Source organism: Atractosteus spatula, chromosome 11 (assembly GCF_055471065.1).
Source record: "Atractosteus spatula isolate fAtrSpa1 chromosome 11, fAtrSpa1.hap1, whole genome shotgun sequence".
NCBI classification, from domain to species: domain Eukaryota; kingdom Metazoa; phylum Chordata; class Actinopteri; order Semionotiformes; family Lepisosteidae; genus Atractosteus; species Atractosteus spatula.
Genome location: NC_142716.1, coordinates 30,127,242 through 30,148,577, shown reverse-complemented (window position 1 = coordinate 30,148,577; position 21,336 = coordinate 30,127,242). Strand labels below are relative to the sequence as shown.

The 21,336-nt window shown below is 40.2% G+C and overlaps 1 protein-coding gene across 3 annotated transcripts in view; it reads left to right on the top strand.

The window, feature by feature from the left end:
• eps15 (epidermal growth factor receptor pathway substrate 15) overlaps positions 1 to 21,336 on the top strand; it is a 68,989-nt gene that overhangs the window by 10,399 nt on the left and 37,254 nt on the right. For 2 of the 3 annotated variants that reach the window (XM_088926923.1, XM_088926922.1), the window contains exons 2-11: positions 2,922 to 2,963; positions 5,251 to 5,340; positions 6,108 to 6,155; positions 7,627 to 7,722; positions 9,455 to 9,520; positions 11,419 to 11,544; positions 14,458 to 14,517; positions 18,337 to 18,537; positions 18,986 to 19,131; positions 19,922 to 20,075. In XM_088926923.1, coding sequence (XP_088783049.1) covers positions 2,922 to 2,963; positions 5,251 to 5,340; positions 6,108 to 6,155; positions 7,627 to 7,722; positions 9,455 to 9,520; positions 11,419 to 11,544; positions 14,458 to 14,517; positions 18,337 to 18,537; positions 18,986 to 19,131; positions 19,922 to 20,075 — 1,029 coding nt within the window. Of the gene's footprint in view, positions 1 to 2,614; positions 2,631 to 2,921; positions 2,964 to 5,250; positions 5,341 to 6,107; positions 6,156 to 7,626; positions 7,723 to 9,454; positions 9,521 to 11,418; positions 11,545 to 14,457; positions 14,518 to 18,336; positions 18,538 to 18,985; positions 19,132 to 19,921; positions 20,076 to 21,336 lie in introns of those variants that run through there. The other variant, XM_088926924.1, reaches the window with a different exon arrangement.

Below are 21,336 nucleotides of genomic sequence, written 5' to 3'. Positions count from 1 at the left end.
GCTTAGCCGTTCACTGTAGCTTCCTCCTGTGATGTGATCTGACCCCTACCTGCTCGCCAGGTTTGTTGCCTCTTTTGAAACTGAGAGCCTCTTTTCTGCTGCAGCCAAGATTAATTAGATCACAGGAAACAAATAACTGGTTTTCATTTCACAGCTGTCAGACCATGCATATAACATGTTTATAATCCAGAACTGGAGAGGTTCGAGTGAGTAACTCTGAGGAGATCAGTAGAGAAAGAGAGAGAGGGTTGTAGTTGAATGTTGAAAATGGGAACATCTGAATGTTGACAGGTCAGGCAGCAGGTATGGTAAGAAGTGGATTCTGGATCTGTTTCCAAAACAAAACATTGTTCTGAATATTATTGATATTTCCAGGCAAACCGGCTTCTGTTAACAAGGAATAAAATGTAAGAGGAGAAAAAAAAGATCAGGGAGACCTCTTGAAATGCTAATTTTAGGAGGAGACAATGCACCATAGTAGGGATCCCCTTTTTTAAGACTTATCAAGAGTATTAGTTTATTGGAAAAGCTCTAAAGGTGGTTTGTACAAAAGGTGAACGAGCACTACCTTGCTCTGTTTAGAGATTAATCTCCCTTAGACAGTTATGTGAATGGTGTAATAGCTTTAAATATCCTAGGTTAAAAAATCGCCAGTTACGCCGGATCACAGAAATGCTCAGTTAAATGCTTTTCTATTTTTGAATAGACACAGCTACTGGATTAAAAAAAATACATCTCATCCCATACTTATCAGCTATGCAAATGTGGATGGAAATCTGATTTTTCAGTTCCCAGTTCCTGCTCAATTCTCCAGCTGTGCATAATTAAAGAAGACAGTTGCGTTAGGTTCCGATGGCAGATGAAAGGTCATGAAGTGATAATAAGGAAAGCATTTTCTAATCCTGGAACTTCCTGGTCCATAGAAGTCACAATAAGGACCTATCAGTGGAGCCAGCACTGTGAAGAAGCCCTTGTTGAATTGTACCTGAACTTGGCTGGGCTCATCTATTGCATGATTCTGAGTTTTCGAAACTGAACAGAAAAATGATTGTGACGAGACATGTTAATGACTAAGCTGGTGGGGCTGGGGCAGACCTGTTCAATCAGGCTTGAGTGAAACCATGTTGCCTGCCCGTGTGTTTTACATCGGCAGGAAGTCTGCATGTAGGTGCAGCGAGTGCACACTTGACCCTTCTGGTATTTCCACCCCGTTGAGAGAGAGGTTGATATTGGAGGCTTAGCTCCTTTAACTCTGCAGCTCTGTCATGAGCTGCTGCAGATGTGAATGGGTGACTAGCAAACCACAAAGCACTGAACAGGAAGTAATGGCCAAGTGCTAAATCCTCTTCAGTCTAAAAGGTTTCTGGTCGAGCATCTGTGGCGCTCATCCCCCAGTGACTCTATTTTTGATCGGTGGGAAGGCATGAATGAACTGAGACCACGATGATGTCAGGGCAGTGCTGCAGTGCTTCAGCTTGTGAAGCTTTTTCTCATGGGGAGGTTTTTTTTCACACTATTTTAGTTCACAATATCCTTGGTTAACAGGATTATTTCTGAATTTTACATCTGGCTATAAAGATTAAAGGGTAAAAAGCAATCTTGTAATCATTAGGAAAGAAGGTTTTGCTATGCATTTCCGGTTGGTTTTTTGGCGCATTTACCTTGACTTCCTTGCAGTAGGAAGTTTGAGAGGTGCTTGTGCTTTTGGTAAGGTGGCTCTCTAACTCATGGTACATCAATAGCCCACAGAAGGCCCTGTGACCACATCAGCCCAGTTCTGACACTGGCTCCCCATTGCTTAGTGCATTATTTTTAACTTTTAAAGCCCTACACACCAGATCCCCACAACACTTAGCACGCTTACGCTCTGCTGAGGTACACCTCTTACTAGTACTTTCTTCTAGGTACAAGCGTCTTGGGGCACATGCTTTCAGCCACCTTTCTCCACAACTCTGGAACTCCCTTGAAAGTAAGATAAGATCACTTTATTGGGCATATACAATTTCTTGCATTAGGAATTTGTCTTTTTGCATACCCCAGCTTGCTCTCCATGAGGCACACAGACAGGGAGAGAAGCTTGGGGTCTGAGCACAGGGTCAGCCATTGTACAGCGCCCCTGGAGCAGCTGGGGTTAACCAATGGAGTAGGATTCCTCTGCTGACTGTGGGATTTGAACCGGCAACCTTCTAGCCACAGGCGCAGATCCTTAGCCACAGAGCCACCGCTTAGCCCATCGAAAGTGCCACTCTTTTTTTTATTCCTTTCTCCACATTTTTTCTCCATCTTTATTTCTGCAAAATGTCATTTTGATTTATTTATCCCTTTTTTTGTTTGTTTTGCCCTGTAACGAGCCCCAAACACTGTTGGTGTATATACAGTATACTGTCAATGTGCACGGTTGTCCTCTACCTCTTGTGCAGTCAGAGCAGTGGATGTTGTGGTCTATCTTGCTTGGAGATTTTTTTTTTCTAGAAATGATTGAACCATTCAGGTTGCTAGATATTTGTGTATAGATTTAATTCAGTTATCTTGAATTATACCTGGAAGTAGACAAAGTATAAATAGGGTACTGTAGGGAGCTGTGTCAGTGCGCAGGGCTGGCTGCGAGGGAGCAAGTCGGGTAATTCCAGGTTAGATCAAGTCAAAAGGAAAACCTGAGGTGGACTCCATCGGTGATACTGGTCATTAGGCATTTATTAATAGCTTTTACTTAGATTGGCTAATAGGCCAGAGAGTGAACTGCACGGTCGTTCAGAACAGGTTTTCATGCTAAACATCACTATTCCAAGAGGTCGAGAAAGGGAGTGAGTCAGAGAAGAGCAGGGTCCGAACTCAGACCTCATATATATTTTCCATAACCTTTGAGCCTGAAATTCAAACTCCTTTCTGTATGATGAACATGTTTTTTTCTGTCTCAACAGCTTTCAAGTGGAAATCCTGTCTATGACAAGTATTATCGGCAGGTAAGGGTCAATTTTTGGCGTCGTGCTTCTTTGGTTTTTCACTTTTGTGACTGGTGCCTTTATATTCTCACATACTGTATATCAGATGAGCAGCCGAGGTTTCGCTGAGGAGTCTTCACTTGTTTGAGTCATGCAGTGCTTCTGTGCACATGGAACCTTCTTATGAATTAATAATAACTCTCCTCTCATCTTCCTGTAAGTCTTGAAATCAAGGGAGAGAAAGGAATTAGTGATAACCTCTAGTAACAAACATCTGAGTTTATTCCACCAGGCATTGTGCCCCCCTCTTGTTGAATGCTAATTGAATTTAATTAAACCAGTTACATGCCCACAAGTGTGAAATAGCTGTGTGAAAAATGGATATCAACAGTTGCCTTAAATACTTTTCCAATTATGAAAATCCTTGTACCATTTGTTAATTACGTTTTTCTTCATTTTTAAAATATTTTCCTGGTTGTGCAAGCTCATGAAGGTGCTTGCTAATTCATTGACTTTGTTTCTGCAGTTCCAGTGTTTAGAAGCATATGGATTATGCATTTAAAGAGCACAATCAATATAGTCCGGACAGGACTCCAAAGTGGTTATTTTATACATGTGACTTTTTGCTTCCATCCATCCATTTAACTGCTTTATGTAATACATTGTCTCAGGTGTGCTGGAACCTATTGATTTTTCGAAACTGAGCAGAAAAATGATAGTGATGAGACATGTTAATGACTAGCTGTTGGGGCTGGGGCAGACCTGTTCAATCAGGCTTGAGTGAAACCATGTTGCCTGCCTGTGCAACAGGTGTAAGGCACTCTACGGATGTGTCCTACGTCTGCTCTGGTACATTGAAGGGATGCATACAAAAACACAACCAGGCACACACAACAGGGCCAGTTTTCTCAGAAGTTAGTTAAACTACCAGGATGTCTTTGGACTATGGAAGAAAACCAAACTCCAAGGAGCATACCAGGAATTGAACCCAGGGCCCCAGTGCTGCAAGCCAGCAATGCTAGCGCTTCAAGTAGGTAGCTGTGTCAGCATACATAGGCTGCAAAGGAACAAGTAAAGGTTTATTCCATGCTGAAAACAAGAAAAAAAAGAAATAGTGTTTCGGCTGTGGAGCCTTCTTCAGGTGTGTTTATTTTCTTCTCTTTTCAGCACAGAATAATACTAGCGCTTGGCCGCTATGCCACTGTGTTGCCCAAGCTTTTTGCTCCCATTTTCTTGAATTGATTCATTCATTGCAAATGTAGCAAGTGACCTTATAGATGCAGAAAAAGCAAATTGGACGCTTTTTTTTCTTTATCATAACTTTGAGAGTTAACTAAATTACCGTCACTCTTTCCCTGTAGCTGAAAGCTTTGGAAGATCTTTTGCATTGAGCATGTAAAAGATTCTCCACCTTTCCATGCTGTCCCTCAGATGTCATACATCAAGAAGCACGTGCATGTACGGACGAGAAGGAGCGACAAATGAGTTTGTGTCATCTGGTCTGGCCACCCCCACTTTCATGTGGACCAGTCTGGGCTGGTGGGCTGATGTTGCCAAGCTGCTGAGAGGGCAGCTGTTGAGCAGGTGGTGCTGGGAGAGCAGAGGGCAGGGCCTTTGGTTTTCCCCACCAGGGTCAGCCATGGAGAATGGAATTCGTCCAGAGTGCTTTTGCACTTCTTAAGTTACAGTATGTGCTTCCTCTGATGAACACTGCTACAACTTTGTGACCTAGGGTTGAGCAGATCTCTGTCGCCTTACAGTATAAACTGCTCTTCTCCTGTGATAAGTGTTAAATTAATCTCATTATGGTTTGACTAGACCCTAGACCTTCTCCTCAGGCATTGACAACTTGAGACCTAGAAATGGAGCTTTAGATCATCTGCTGACTCCTGAGTTGGTAACCCCTGAATTAACCCCCAGGGAGGAAGGAAGGGAAGATAGTAGTGCTCCATAATTCAGAGCTTCTTTCTATATCTGCAGTAATAACTGCAGTTTTTATTATTCAACAGGAATGTAAGTTGAGAAAAAATGGACATTTACTGTGATGACCAGGAAAGTGCCTGTTTACAAAGAAGCCTTGCACAGAGATGTGCTTGCAGTGTAGAATTTGAAGCCCCATTCTGGGCTCCCTAACCTCTACTCCACACCATAGCCACAAGCAAGACAACTGTGCCTTTAAAATAAGCTTTCTACAGTGGAAGATCACAAGACCCCTATCTTACCATGACTGGCTCTGATCCACCTCACACAGGAGTGATCCTGTCCAACAGCTGCTCCTTCTCCTCATGGCACCCCTCTTTTTCCTCAGGTAGACCCAGCTGGCAGTGGGCGTGTGGCAGCCACAGATGCTGCCCTGTTTCTGAAGAGGTCAGGCCTGGCTGACCTGGTGTTGGGGAAGGTAGGACCCGATCCCTTAAATTTCTAGACTGGATCCATAAGCCTAGCTGGTTAAATGGCAATTCATTCCAGGTGTTTAACATTTGACAATACAGAAGGAGCTTCGATGTCAGTTCGACCTGTGGCTCTCCAGAAAAGGCATTTGCCACCTTTCACTCTGAGAAAAGTGAAATGCGTGCTGGATTCATACAATACTGCTTGCCAGTATTAGTTAGGAGCCCAGCGAATGTTAAAGTAAATTGCACTGATATGGGTGCCTGCCTTTGTTATTTTTGCAACACTTGCGTATATTCAGTTAGTAATGAGCCTGGTCATGGGAGAGGTTGTGGAGTCGCAGTTTGTGTGAAGATAAAAGACAGTGGTTGCTTGGTTGTCTGTGAAGACTTGGTTAATTCTAGGCTTTTCCTGCAATAAAGGACCACTGGCTTTTCTGTGTGCACTGGTTATAATGTTCTGGAGGATGGGATTTGAGCAGACTGTCTTTACATGAAATTAAGTTAAAACTGCAGGTATTGCAACCTTCATGGAAAAAGTTCCTCATCGTTATCCTTCTAGGAATGTTTGACACCCATGCTGACTACTACTAAGAAAAATGTTACAGTTGAATGCCTCAGTGAGATTTGTGCCATTATGGAAAAAACGCACAGTAGTTCTGCTGTTTATTATTATTAATATTATTAATATTATTTTATTTTTGGTTTGTGATTTTGGTAGTGTTTTGATTCTTAAAGTAGAGCTAGCTGTAAAATGTTCTTTTTCCCCTTCTAGATATGGGATTTAGCAGATGCAGAACGAAAAGGCTTTCTAAACAAGCAGGTGTGTATTCACTTCTCACTTGTGTTTTCCAGGTGTTTTTTTCACTTTTAGAAGATAAGCTGATCAATCTGTTACACTCTGCTGTCAGATGGGTTTCAGCCACTGAAATGGACTGCCTGTTGCTGTTTCCCCCCCAAAATAGTTGAATGAATTAGTTCCTTAGATGTTAAAGAGATTAGAGAGAATTATCCGAGGGGCAATTTGTTTTACAACAGCAGACAATATAAAGAAAACCCCAAAACAACCAATACACATGTACATACATAAAATAATAAGTTGTTAAGCAAGCTTTTAGCCATAGGTATAAATGAGAACCCAAACCTGTTCGGTCTTAATTTGCATTCTGAGGGGAGTAATTGGAATTTACTAAACAAAAGGTTGTGAAGGGTCCTCTTGGAATATGTTTTATACAAAATGCGTAACTGATAGACGTTGGCATAGGGCCGAAAGGTCAGCACCAATTACTTTCGGACAGTCTGACCGTACTCCCCAATTTGTTCGGACTCCTCAGATTCACAAATCGGGGTAAACATTTAGGTAGATTCAGTAAAAGACTTGATAAAACATGATCAACAACAAATTAACAATCTTAAAAATTTTAAGCTTCCTTAAGGAGAATTGACACCTTTGCCGTTTTTTTGAAAATCAAATCAATGTATGCCTCAAAATTAACTTGCCGTCCTGAACAGCAAGTTATATTTGTATGACATCTCCACTGATTCACCCCGATGTAGGTTTCAGTGGGGGTCTGAGTGTTCTTCCTTAAATCAGTTGCCATGCCTTTCGTCTTGGAGACATTCAACTTAAGATAATTCTCTTCATTCGAGGCAGCAAACTCATCTACAGCTGGCCCATGGTCCCGCTCATTTGCATACAACAAACTAACAATTACTGAGTCAACGTTTCTGATTATGTGTATTGAAAGGTGATAACTATCTGATTATCTAAAGACGGATGTCTAGTAATATAAAGTCAACTCCACTATTTCTCAAGGTCCCCACATGGTTTCATCTGACTTTTTCCCCAGAAATCACATAAGATCGCAGCTGTCAGGCATGTCCCAGGGGTTGCTAGTGCTTGGCAATCTGAAGGAACTTGTATTTGACCTGCCTGAATCTCGGCGACACTCAGCCAGTTGAGTGCTGTCACTTCTGGAATCTCGGCTAGAGTCCACTATTGAGCTGGCCAAGACCTGGACCATCAATTGCCTATGGTTGAGGATTCAACCTGTGTGAGAGTACACACCTCTTTTGATCAATCTGCTTAACAACCCTCCAGCCCTTAAAGGGCTTAAAGCACATATACCTGTTTGTTGACAGCATTTGCCTTATTGACACAAGTGGAATATTGCCCTGCACCAAAGTAACACTGCATATTTGTGAGTTGCAATGCTCAGTGCTGAGTATGACCTACCCACACCAACCTTTTAGATACCCAGGATCTTGAACTAATTGGATCTTCCTCCGCACAGCAATTCTTTGTCGCCCTGCGGCTGGTGGCCTGTGCTCAGAATGGCCTGGAAGTGGCACTCAAAAGCCTCAGTGTGGCCGTACCTTCGCCCAAGTTTGTGAGTTGAGCACTTTTTTGTCTTGGAGAATAAGTTATGTGAATGTACAATAAACAATACAACAATACAGTAAAATGTGGCCTTTAAACGAATACATGAGTAAATGTGATACAGATATTTTTGTGATGCACCAAACGCCAGTCTAAAACTCAAGAATTAGAAGAGCAAATAATTTCAGCAATCATAAACTGGAAGAGGACAAGTAAATGTTAGATTACTGTCATGAATTAACATTATCATACAAACTCTTGGAATAATAATTCTTAAGTGTTAAAATGTGAATACTAAATATTATACACCCTTTGGAGTTAACATACTTGGTTAGGCGATTGTTTCCTTGTGAGATTTGAAAGTCCTAACAAAGCCGGACTGCAGCTGGTCGTTATTCGCCATCTTTGATATATTTCCCACAGCAGCAAGTTAAATACTTGGTTGGGAAGATGACTGGGAAGTCCACTTGCCAGTAGTTCATACCTGCTATGTTGAATATGCAATATATGATATTTGGTATGATATGTCAAAAAATGTACCTGTACCAGTAATTTTGGAAATGGGAAAAATCATAGTTGAGAGTATCCCAGAATTCCAAAGGCATTTTGGGCAGCATTTTCTTTTACAAATGTACCTTTATGTACCTTAGCAGCTAGGCGTGGACAGCAAGTGTTTGCAGTCATATGAATAGTTTTTGGTCAAGTTGCCTGATCTTGCAGGAACTCTGCAGCACTGAATGTGGTATGGCAGCTATAAAGGCACATGGTGGTTATTGATTAACAGTGCCATCATCAGGTATACTTGCAAAACCACTTGATGTATTCCTCAATGGGTAGGTCACTCCGACCTTGTGAGTGGATTCATGACAAGTGGTGTCTAGCTGTGCTTTCATCCTGGAACTCTACATTGAGAGGCATGAACCTGCACATTGTATCAGTGCAGGGCTTCAGGGCAACCCAATTTTTTGTTAGCCTGGTTTAGGAGGTTGAGAACCATTGTGTCCTCGTTAAGAATCCTACTACGGGAAAATCCAAAGAGTAAAGTTGACTAGTTCCCAGATTTATTTTCAAAGAAAGAGAAAGATTGTTCAAGAGAGATTATTACAATTAATTCGAGGCTTGGCCAATACCGTGCTGCTCAAACCTGGATACATTAGGATTTTCACACTTTGCAACTTTCGCTAGAAGCAAACCGCAATAAAAAGATTGAGTAGGAGGAAATGAGATGCTTGCTTAAAATCCCCATGGTCCATGCTTAAAATCTTTTCTCTGCTCACAAAAGTTAATCAAAACCGTGCCTCTTCTTTACTGAGCAGCATTATAAATGTCTCAGGCAGGGACAGATCACTGATCTACATGTGCATATAGACTTTAGCTGTGAGCTTTAAGCGGTTTGGAAAAGTAAAAGCAACAATTTTTCTAAAAATCCTGAAATGTTTTCAAACTAAGCAAATTCAGGAAGCCAGAATCGAGTAGTTATTTGATGAATTTACAAATAGAATATACCCTAAATAATATCTACATATATAAGAATGCTGATAGAGTCTAGCACCAGTGCTTGATAAAAGTAACATAAGTGGATGTATTGTGAATAAATTTGCAGCACAAATGCAATTTGTGGTCTTGGTTTTTTATGAGTGCGGTACCTGGAGGAAGTGGCTCATGGAGTGAATTGGGCCTTCTGTTAAGGGTGTTTTAAACAGTCCTTGCCAATTTTAAGTTCTGTCAATTGTTCTTTGCAGCATGACACGAGCAGTCCCCTGCTGCCTCCTGGAGTGGTGCCTATTGACAGTCCATGGGCAGTCAAGGTGAGAGTGCTGACCAACGTGTTGAACACTGAAGCAGCAGGAGTCTTTTGTGGGCTAAATTAGTGTTTCAGCAGCAGGGGTCCTTGCAGTTCCTGGGTTTGATATTCTAAAGAGGGTTACTAGCCATGAAGTCCTGGGTCTGCATAACTTTCCATAGTTGACAAATTCCCCCTTAGAGTCATAGATGTTGTTACTCAAAAGCATGAAAATACTTGCAGGAAAAAGGATAAAATTAAATTTAGCTTGATTTAAGAAACTTAGAAATTAAGGAATGTTAGTTATTTACATTCTTAAACTTTTTTACATTCTTTAATGTAAAAATTGAATTGTTTCTTGATGCATCGTGTCCTAACTTGGGATACACAACAATAAGGTTTTGGCAAGCCTTCTGGAGACGCACTTTGGATAACCCTGAACAAAGGGAAGAAGATATTCAGGAAAGGAAAGCACAACTTAGTTAATTTGGAACAACCGATTGTGTTTTTCCCATCTTGACTCAGCCTTAGCCTTAGTGCTGCTCATCTTTTAACGCATCACAGACAACACGGCCCTGTACCAGGGGTGCGAAACCGATGGGAGAAAAGGTGCCTTTCTCCCAGGCAGCACCGCATGCCTCCCAGCACCCTGAGACACCTGGGAGACGGACAGCCCTCCCCCTGGCACTGTTCCATCAGTTCTGCACCGCTGCTTGGGGACTTCCAGTCACAGTCGGCTAGTGACGTGAACCCCGCTCCAACCCATGAACTTAAACTTGGGGCACCCGCAGTGCACTGGATTTAATCAGCATGTGATCTCCCTCCCTAACCACACACTCTCCCCTGTTGTCCCCATACTCAGCGGCCTCAATTTATGTGCTGGGACATTTTGTGTGGCAAAAAGGTACAAAGAATGTCTTTCAAATAATACAAGTCTTTGGTTACTTTTTAAGTGCTTAATTGACTTGTTTCTAAAATCGTACTATGGCTGAATAGGGAACCGGGAAAATGTTGCGGTGTTTCACACTGGTGAGAGGCTGTTTTTTTTTCCAGCTGAAGTGTTAACCATGCTGTGATGAAACCTGCATTTCTGTGCCTCAGTGACAGACGGCCAGCTGTCTTTTTGGCACAGGGGAAGGAAGTGATAGACAGTGGGAGGGGTTAGGCCTGTATTCACAAAACATTTAGGACCACCTAAATGACTTGTTTAATTGTTTGAAATTATACTGTACATGTTGTACCACTCCTGGGTATCTTTTCGCATATCACAAATTGTGCTATACATCTTAGGGGGTGTTACTGTATCAGAAAGCTGCTGTACTGTATGTGTAGGTGCTATTTAAATTTTTATTCTATGTTAAATCTTTGGTGTCAGCGCCAAGTACTGTAATAAAAATGCTACATAGTTAGACTTAATAGTCCTGCTCATTTAATTAACCTGGAGCTGACACATCTAATTGACCCTGACACTTGTCCAAATGTGAAAAGAAATTATACAGGTTGTATTATCTAATGTAGCATGTCATTAAAAAATTTGAATGTGTTTTGCAGAGCCATGTTCAGATCATTTAGATAGATTCCCAGGTTGAATTAAAACTTTGTGCCTCACAGTGCAGATAATTAACAGAACATCCTTTTGGTATTATTCTGACATTTGATAGTCTCTGAGGGGAAAAATGTATAGGATGTCTTTTGAGTATCACAGTAACAGTCCAAAGGTTTATTGAATGAAATAAGATGAATGTTTAAATCTTGGACAAGCCATAAATAAAAAGGGGAAAAATAAGTACCTCAAATGTACTTCAGTTTGCCTTGATTAAACCGGATCCTGGATTGTTCCAGGTGTCAGTGATTTACAGACTGAAGTGCGTGTTATTCTGCACTGCATGCCAGCGCATAACATCTCTGCATTCTGTTTTCTAGCCGGAGGAGAAGCTGAAGTATGATGCCATCTTTGACAGCCTTTCCCCAGTGAATGGCATGCTTTCAGGGGAGAAAGTCAAACCAGTTCTTCTGAATTCCAAATTGCCTGTGGATGTTTTGGGGCGGGTAAGGGAGAAAGCCATTTCTTTTAGAGTGCTAGTTTGAATTTATTAAAAGCAACAACATCCCTTTCTCAAATGTTCTAGGAATTGATGTAATTTCTTGCTTCTTGACACTTATCACTTTTAAAAGCTGTTTTTTTTTATCTGGTAACATTAAAGAAAAAACTAATTATAATAAATAAGTATGTCTTTAGAGCCTTTCAGTTAGGCTAATGCTTGTATAAAAGTAGCATTTGACTCCGGTTCCTTTCAGAAGCAGCCGGAAGTTTATGAGTTTGAGTGATTTTTCAAAAGGTCTGATTGGTATAGGAAGCAGTCTTGCTTTTAAAGGGCAGTTGTGAGAAATCCTTCAAAGTGTGATGTAGGAGGCTGAGCTACATTGGGTGAGAAAGTGATAGATATTTGTTTGTGTTTCAGTCATTTACCAGGCCAGTGTTTTTGGAGTTACTAAATCATTTGTGTATTAAAGTGTATTAGAAGAGCTGCTGCAAAGTGAACTAGAAATTACTGTTTTCTTAAGCGGTTTTGGGGAAAACACCTTTTTTTCTGGTGTGTTTCCAGAATTCCAAGCAGCCCTGGTCACCAGGTATTAATGCATAATATGGGTTTAGCTTCACGCTGTTACTGCTTACGGAGATTAGCTAAATATATTTTAGGCGGAAGTGGACTCATTTATGTCATGCTCAAGAAGAGGAAATCTCCTTTTGTGTCTTAACTTTTAATTCAGTCAATTTGACCAAATCTTGATGATGCCTTTTGAGGTACAATAACACAGTTTTTAGTCCTTTCTTTATGGTTGTTTGCTTGCTGATCATGGTTTTTTGTCAACAAAGTTTATGAAGCTTAATTTGTTTCCTGCTGCTGAATGACAGTGCAGTTGCCTTTGGTTTTCCAGAGGAGGGTGCTCTTTTACCAGGCTCCATATTGCTCCGTGCTTCAGAATCTCTCTTAAGAAGTACTTGTATTACTAACATCTTACACCGAAAGCATAGCACATTCCACAACAAATACCTATTGAGAAAAGCTAACATATATGGGATATGTTCTTAAAACCGAGGTTCAATATTGCATTTATATAGTTCAATATTTTTTCAGCGTGTAGTTTTCTGTATACTCCTCGCTATTCCGTTTTCCCTTGCAGTGTTAAAGTCTTCTGTTTGGGGAAAAAAGTAATACATTCTTTCAGGATTTATTCTAAATTATTTTCAACTAATTGTCATCTACTTGGACTATAGTTTTGTCCTTTCTTCCTAATATCTAAGCTCTAGCCATAATTAGTCAATTTTATTTTTAAATAAAAGGTAACAGTCAATAGTTTCTCCTAGGATCTTCCCAAGGTTTCTCTTGCAGTGGAAAGATTAGGCTAGGTTTCATTTAAGATCTTGAGTATTGTGGTGGAAAATTGCCTGGGTGTGGAAATTGTCAACCATTGTCTTAAACGTCTAACACAGGTTTCAGGCTGCCTTCAGTTCATCAGAATGGCATGTGTACTGAACAGAACTCTAATAGACTGTGTGTACAAACTGATTCTCTAGTCTTGCCCTGCATTCCAAGCAGTTTGTTGAATTTTCTGAAATCTAAATTAGTTTTAAACCATCTAAACATACATTTCAAGGGCAAGAAATGTACATATTATGAGGTTCTGAAAATGTTTGTCTGTTCTTGGATTGGTATAATTCATATGGTTATTTAGAGCAAAATTCCAAATTTTATGATTAGGAAAGTTTTTATGCAATACTAAAGTTTGTGAACTGATAGGCACGGTTCCGATTTATAAAGGGAAGGATTTGGAGGTGGCTGTGCTCTCCCATGAAGATGGAGTGGCTTTAAACCAGTCAGACATGGAATAAGAGATTTTTCCACATATAGTGGCTATCAAAAGTATTCTTCCCCCTTGAACTTTTTCACAATTTTTGGTCTCATCAGGAGGAGGATCTGTCGAGTTTTGTTTTCACTTTGACATTATATAATGTTGTGTGTCAATCAATGGCAAAAAAATTCCCTGTTGAATACATTTTTATCTTGTATTACAATAAAATATGGAAAGTCCAAGAGGAATAAATACATTTGATAGCCACTGTACACTGGTTCTCTTTACAACCCTAAGACAACCAGTCAAATTTCAATCAACAACAGTCAAATTTCACCTTTTTATTGAAGTATTTAATAAAGTGATGTTATTCTGTTCAAACTTTCCTTAGCTAGTAAATCCCAGTGAGCAGGAAGCAGGAATCCCGTTTTGAATTTTTTTAGTTATTGTTTTGTGATTAATACCCTACTTTGGCAAGAAATGTACTATAGTACTTTTACTACTTTATTGTGAGATGTGACCTCAGGTTAACATTGACATGATAAATCACACTACCTTCCAGTGCCCTTCATTTCCATGCTTGGGGTTGGGTTGGGAAACTGTAGGACTGCAGATTAAACCTAAAGTGCCACCTACTGGTCCTCTAGCATTACTGTATATACTGCAGGGACATGCTTTTCTTTGATTGGTTTGATGTTTTGACTTTACCAGCATGGCTTAACATCACAGGTCCATCGAGATCAGGTGTTTAGGTTGTATAAATTCTGCTTCCTATACCTGGATTAAATTCCACACACCTGCCAGTTAAAGACAAAATATTTTTTGTCAGGATCAAGTCTTATGTTTGTAACTTGTGAGGACTAGTTCCTATTCATTGGACACTAGTACTGTGTCAGGCTCTGGCACTGGCAAGTATTGGTTTCAGGCTGGCCCTGATAAATACAGCAGTGTAGGACAGTGAAACTTGGCAAAGCACAGTGAAATGGCCAAGAGAGCCTGGAAGATCAGAATATGGTAAAGCATTGTTGTGGAAAATGTAAAAATGGTGCACTTTCACAGAGATAAACTTGTCATAGATGCTAATTCACCTTTCCTGTCCTGTTTCAGGTGTGGGAGCTCAGCGACATTGACAGAGATGGGATGTTGGACCGGGATGAATTTGCAGTGGTAAGGAAATTAGTTTCTTTGAAAAGCCTTTCTCTTTTTTTCTTATGGAGTTACACAAAGCAATGTACATATAACGTGTTGATGGATAATGAAAAGGTACAAAAGGGGCAAAAGCTCTCCCACAACATGTAGCAAGAGTTAATCTACCACACCATAAAAATCAACATAAATGTGCCAAATAACAAAAGAGCATAACAGAAAATATGAAAATATGAAAAACAGAAAAAGTCCAGGAATCTTAGAAATAAAGGCAATATCATGAAAGTAAACATAAAGCATGCATTTTCAATTTTCAAAGTGATGAAGCGGGTGATATTATGTTGTGTAACGTGGAGGAAAATCAATGAGCAAATTTTGGACTGGGCCTCGGAGGTAGTCCGAGAAGCTTTGGGCCTCAGAGGATATTCTAGAAGCTTCAGGGGGGACTCTCGTGCTAGACTCATCCTAACAACTCGAGTATGCACAGCCGCAGATGAGAAGCAGTGGCTGTGTATACTGTATATGTACCTTTTCTCTTTATTCATCCAAAGGAAAGGCACCACAAAATTCTAAAGTTCCTGACTAATGAGGCAGGAGTTGGCCATGCTGAAGAGTGTACAAAAAATATAATTGTAGTTCACAACTTGGCTGTGCCCGGTATTATTAGCCTTTTGCTTTCTGGTGAGCAGCGGCTACCCTGACTTGCCACTGGCCCGCGGGCACTGCAGTGGCATTGCTGAGACGTGAGCCGGTCTTCCAAGCAGTGCCAGCTCTCCTGTCTGGTACTGTGGATCCAGCAGTGTGTCCAGTGACTGCTGGTCCACATCTCATTCTCTTCCATGCCAGGGACAGAGTACAATCTTCAAATTGTACTTTCACTGTTTAATTGTGAGATATGACATCAGGTTAACATTTACATGAAAAACTGCACCACCTACAGTCTAGTGCCCTTCATTTCCATGCTTGGGATTTGGAAACTGCAGGACTGCAGACCGAACCTTAAAGTGCCACCTACTGGTCCTCCAGCATTACTGCACATACTGCAGGAACATGCTTTTCCCAATTGAGATCAGGTTTTTCAAATTTAAAGTTTTTGGTTTTAAAATTAAAGTTGGCTATTAAATTAAGAGACTGTTAGTAAGGTACCATTGCAATCCTTATTTTCTTTTATGGTTTTTATTTTCTAACTACATGCTCTTATGTAAACCATAATGATGCTTTTTTGAAGCTTTCTGCATCACAATTAAGAGAATTATATACCTATGCACATTTTGCACATTTTATTGTTTTTACAGTGACTATGATCATATTTTGCACACACCTATGTATTTAATTTTTTTATTTTATATTTAATTTGTATTACTGTACGTATTCTAATTTTTTGTCTATCCTGATGTCTGTTTTTTTTTGCTTGTCTTGGGCTGCTGTAACACATCAGTTTCCCTTTGGGATCAATAAAGTCTTATCTATCGATCTAAGTCAGCTGGGTTATAGACAGTTCCTACAAATCAGTGATGTCGCTGAATAGTGTCATGTACATAGCTGTTTTGTGCTGAAATAATACAGTATTTAATAGTAGATTTTTTTTTTGTTCAGCAAGTAGTAGAAATGACTAGATCCATAAGATAAAAAAAAATATTCTTCAATAAATGGAGGAAAGCGATTCAACTCAGGTTCAGGGATGAATGATCAACATTACTGGTCATCTGTGTTTCAAATATAAATAAGGAAATGATCAGTGGTACAATCAAGATGAAAATCAGAAAAGCTAACCATGTGTTGTGGTTCAACTAATTCCCCATAGAATACATTTAAAGAGGCATTGTGCGAAGGAACACCAAAAACCAGACGCCCCATGTGTTTGTTTTCAGTATTGCAGAGAAAAAATGTATTCAATGTTAATTAATGTATCTGGTAAAATACATTGAATTAATCTCCCATAAAAAGCAAAGGTTTAGGGCTAGATGGTTTTAAACCATTCTTCACACAGGTGTTAATGTGGGGTTGTGATCTAGGTGGAGGAAATGCAGCTGTTTTAATTTGCAGTGCTGCTTTGCTCTTTCTGACCAAAAGCTGTAAAATTTAATATTTGCTTACAACTTCCATATTTAAGGGCTTTGGTAAATTTTTGACCTGAAAAGGTGGGAGAGACAATTGATTTTGAGAAACAAAATTGCAGAAATCAATTATGTATGCTAAATACATTCTAAAAAAGTCAATTGCCAGCTCATACTTTCAGATTTGTACTACAAGCAGGACAGCATTAACACATTTTACTGTAATGCATGTTTTTTTCTGAAAAATTATTGTAATCAATATAATTGAGCCAAATTATGTTTTGTAAATCTATGTGGCTGAAATGCCACATTTAGTTTTTACTTGACTCTCTGCCACACAGCACGTTTGAGTGAAGAATTTGAGTCAGTTGGTTTTAATGGTGATTAAGTGATGTTGCAGTTGCCGCTGTAATCACACCCTGGTGAGGCTAACAGGGTTAACACTAATATTCCTTTTTTTGTCAAGGGCTAGTTCAGTAGAACAGCTTGGAAATTGAGCTAGTTTATTTTTGTGGGATATTGCACATTTTAGAGTAAGGTTCTTCACTCGGCTTTAGTTAAATGCCTATCACTATAAATGGGTTTATTGGGATAAATGCACTTGCTAATTTTTATTTATATTTACGGACTCTTTGTGAAGAGTATCGACACTTTGATTTATGACATTGAACAGGGCTTATCTTAATATGTTCCCACACCAACCAAATAGGAGCCCTTAAAAAATATGGCTCTTCTTTTTATTAATTTATAAATGGCAATAGTCCTTGTCCATGTTGGAAGTAGTGTGGTCACTTTGATTTAAGTGTTTGTTTTTTGATTGTCATCTCTGTTGTCAGAGACTTAAGTAAATGTAGGCAAACAAAATCAGGCACTGATGTCACAGCAGGAGACAGGAATAGTGTTTGTCTGAACAGAGGTAAGACAATCTGATTATAAAAGCTCTTTGTGGTACGTGCAGACAATAGACATGCTCTATGAAATATTGTTGGTAGCATTTAATAGCAGTCTGTAGTAATTACTGCAGTAATTCTTCAAAAGAAATTTATAGTGTGTCAGGGTGTGTTTTTGCTTGCATAAAGTCTTTAAACCCCAGTATAGTTCTGTACTTATGAAGGAAGCTGGGTTTTGACTGGAGATGGGAATACTATTACCATTTGGCTGATGTTTTCATCCAAAGTAGCTTACATTTTTATCTGTTCATAGAGTTAAAATATTTTACTGAAGTATCTTGCTTAAGGTGCAAGAGCAGTGCCCCACCTGGGATTTGAACCTGCATCCTTCCAGTTACAAGTGCCGATCCTAATCACCACTTCACTGAGCACATTGGGTAATGCAGACTCGTTTGTAGGTGTGTAATCAATTAATATCTGATACTTGAGCTACAGCATTGTCTAAAATACAGCATTGTATTTTCAATAACAATTAGTAAGAATCAAAGCGTCAGTCCTCAAGAAAAGACACTCGTTGATTTCATCAGTTGAATTTTTTGCGTTGATGAAATTTGATACAGATTACCTGAGATTGTGAAGTATTCCCTTTGCCTTGTTGATAATACATAAGAGGTGGATCAGGTTTTTAAGAAATCATATCACTGGATAACTGTGGAGAATGTTGGACTAAGTCAGGTTTGAGAATCTGAAGACTGCTTTGACCATGAGAGAGGTTACAAACGAGACCGTTTGGTTGCTTTGTTATTACTGTTTCCACATGTGGCTATGGATGCTGTATAAAACTTACCCTGGGACACTTACAGTAATTCTAGCACTGGTTTGTGCCTTGACAGGCCATGTACCTGGTGTATCGAGCCCTGGAGAAGGAACCTGTGCCAATGTCCCTTCCTGCCCCCTTGGTGCCGCCGTCCAAAAGAAAGAAACCAGCTGTGCCTCCTGTGGTGCCCCTGCTGCCCTCGCCTCCCTCCGTCAAAGACAGTCGCCACTCCATGACAGTGCCCAAGACTCTGCCCCCTAAGGCCCCCACAGTACAGGTGCCCTCCAGCTTTGTGCTTAGGCATTGTCCTGTCTTTCCTGTCACATTGCTGCTGCGTACTGGAGAGAGCAGCGCATGCCCATCATTCAATACTTAAAGAATGGCTGCAAAACATTTCAGCAAAGGATCAGGACTACCTGTGAAGAAACGAAGAATGGGTTCCATTGCGTGAACTCAAGTGTTTTCAAGTTTTATTTTACAATGTTCCAATGAATTAAACTAAAATCTTAGTTGTTAATATTTACTTGATACACGGTTGAAATAACATGGCAGCTGAGATGCATCCAAATCAGTGCCTGGATTCTTTCCAGTTCATCATGTAACTATTTAATCATCTGTTGAAAAATTATTTTAGCAACTCTTGTTAATTATTTAGTCTTGTTTCCACTCCATTTCCACTGAGGTCCACTGAGTTAAGACGCTGTTCCATTTCTGTTCCTTGGCAGTGGGTTGTGTCACCAGCAGATAAAGCCAAGTACAATGACATATTTATGAAGACTGACAAGGACAAGGATGGGCTGGTTTCTGGCCCCGAGGTGCGCGATATCTTTCTGAAGACTGGTCTACCCTCTGCCACCCTTGCAAAAATTTGGTGAGGCCTGTTTCTAACCTCTTATCTTTAAACTGAGGGATATTTCTTCTTGATACCCCCTTGTTGTTCATTAATTTTAAAAGGGAGTTAATGCATAAATTCTTATGCATTGGGAGTGTTTTTGACTATTGATATAAGTACTCAGGAACTCTGAGCCATTATCAGCTTGCAAGCAACTCATCAAAAGTGTTAGAGGATAGAGGATATTTGCTACTCTTGATAACTCTGTAAACACACTACATACCTTGGGCCTTGTGCTCCCTGGCAGGATACTTCAGTCCTCTTAGCCCTGGCAGGGCGACAGGAGTCCCAATCGAGGTTGGTTAATGAGAAAGCCCAGATAATGCCAGGTGATCTCTGGATTTAAGGGCCCAACTGACCACAGGCCTGTATTCATGGAGCCACTGGGTATGGCATATTCCCGCCTTTTCACCAGCACTGTTTTGGATCTGGGCAGAGCATCTACAGTGGAAGGAGAACACTGGAAAATTTCAGTTTGATCTTATAGTCTAGAAACACGAGGACTGAGACTGTGTCTGCAGTAACCATGACAGACTCCTGAAGAGGACGATAAATATCTGTTGGAAAAATGGTGATCTCTTTCTGAGATGAGCTTTCAGCAATTTAGTAATAAACAAATTTGACTAATGGGGTGGTAATAGTCATGCGCTTTTAGTGTTTCTGCTGTGAAAAGGAATTAGTATCATAAGGCATTTTACACAACTAGATTTGCATATGATATGAAGAGTGGCAGAAAGGAGGAACTCAAGTCGGTGTTTTTTCTGTCCAGGGAGCTGTGTGATACCAGTGATGCAGGGAAGCTGAACAAAGAGCAGTTCGCTCTGGCGTTGTACCTGATCAACCAGAAACTGGCCAAGGGGATAGACCCTCCCCAGGCCTTGACTCCTGAAATGCTTCCTCCATCGGACAGACTTTTGCACCAGGTAAACCAGCAGAGCTCTGCTCTGCCATCCGAGGGCCAGCTAGCTCTACCTAGAGGAATGGGGCACTGCAGGAACAGAACCCTTCACTTATGTACTGTAAGCTTTATCCAAGTGCATTCTGTTCTCTGGAAATATCTCAATTTTGTTAAAAGCTGAAGCCAAATCAAAAAAAGGTGAGTGGAGTCATCTTTTATTTCTGGTCTTCAGATTGTCTCAAGAAGTCAGATGAGGAAACTGGTTTTCAATCTACAGAAATACCACATAGTTTGTGTAATTGGGGTATAGTTAAAGTGTCTCACTTTACCATTTCCAGAAAAATGCATTACACTTAAAATTTAAATTTTGGTTTGTATGATCACTTTGTAAGGGGATTTAAAGGACTTAAAAACAATTGGGGAAAATGTGTGTACCAGGCTGCTTCAGGTGGTTTTTGTTAATTAAATTGTACGCAGTTAAAAATGTTACCATGTACTGTACATGGTTATACTAGCAGATGACCCAGACAGTTTCGAGCTCAGTGACTTCACACTGTTTTAGTACTTCATCTCCTTATAATAGTAGTGGGCTTTTTTAGTAGTAATCTTTCAGCACCTCGACCTGGTGCATGGTGTGCGTCTTCTCTATAAGCTGAAGCAAAAGAATACAGAATGAGTTACAGACTACACCTGTGGAGGCTGCTTTTTGCTGGATACTCCTGCACTCTTTCTTGAGGGTGGTAATGAGCTTCAGACTGGCTATCAAGAGTTTTTGCCAGGAAATCATGCATCTTCCAGGAGATTCTGGAGCATACGTGGCATTGTTGCATTCAAGTGATCTGGCAGACTAATATTGCACTTTCACCTGCAAAGAAAGCTGTCGTCCAGGCAAGCGCAGTGAGGCCAGGCATAATTAAGTATGGACTACTGATGGCTGAAACCGCTGAAGTCTGGATAGATGGATGTCACCCCTTTATACAGTCTCTATCAAAGACTTGATGATAACTTGCCAATAAGGATCATTTTTCCGCATGTCTTTGGGCATCAGTGTGAACAGTATTATGTGTCATCAGAAAGTAACAGTGCTGTATTATTCAGTGGTCTGAATTGCTTTAAGTAAGCATTACTATGAATTTCACTTTTTGTCAAGTAGTCAGACTTCAAGTAGTTTGGAGTCTCTTGAATAAGCAGTGGACAAGCAGTGGTTGCAGACAGTTTTTCTACAACATGGCTCCATATCATGCAAGCTGATGTCTTGCATTTGAGGACCACTTAGCGGTCATTTG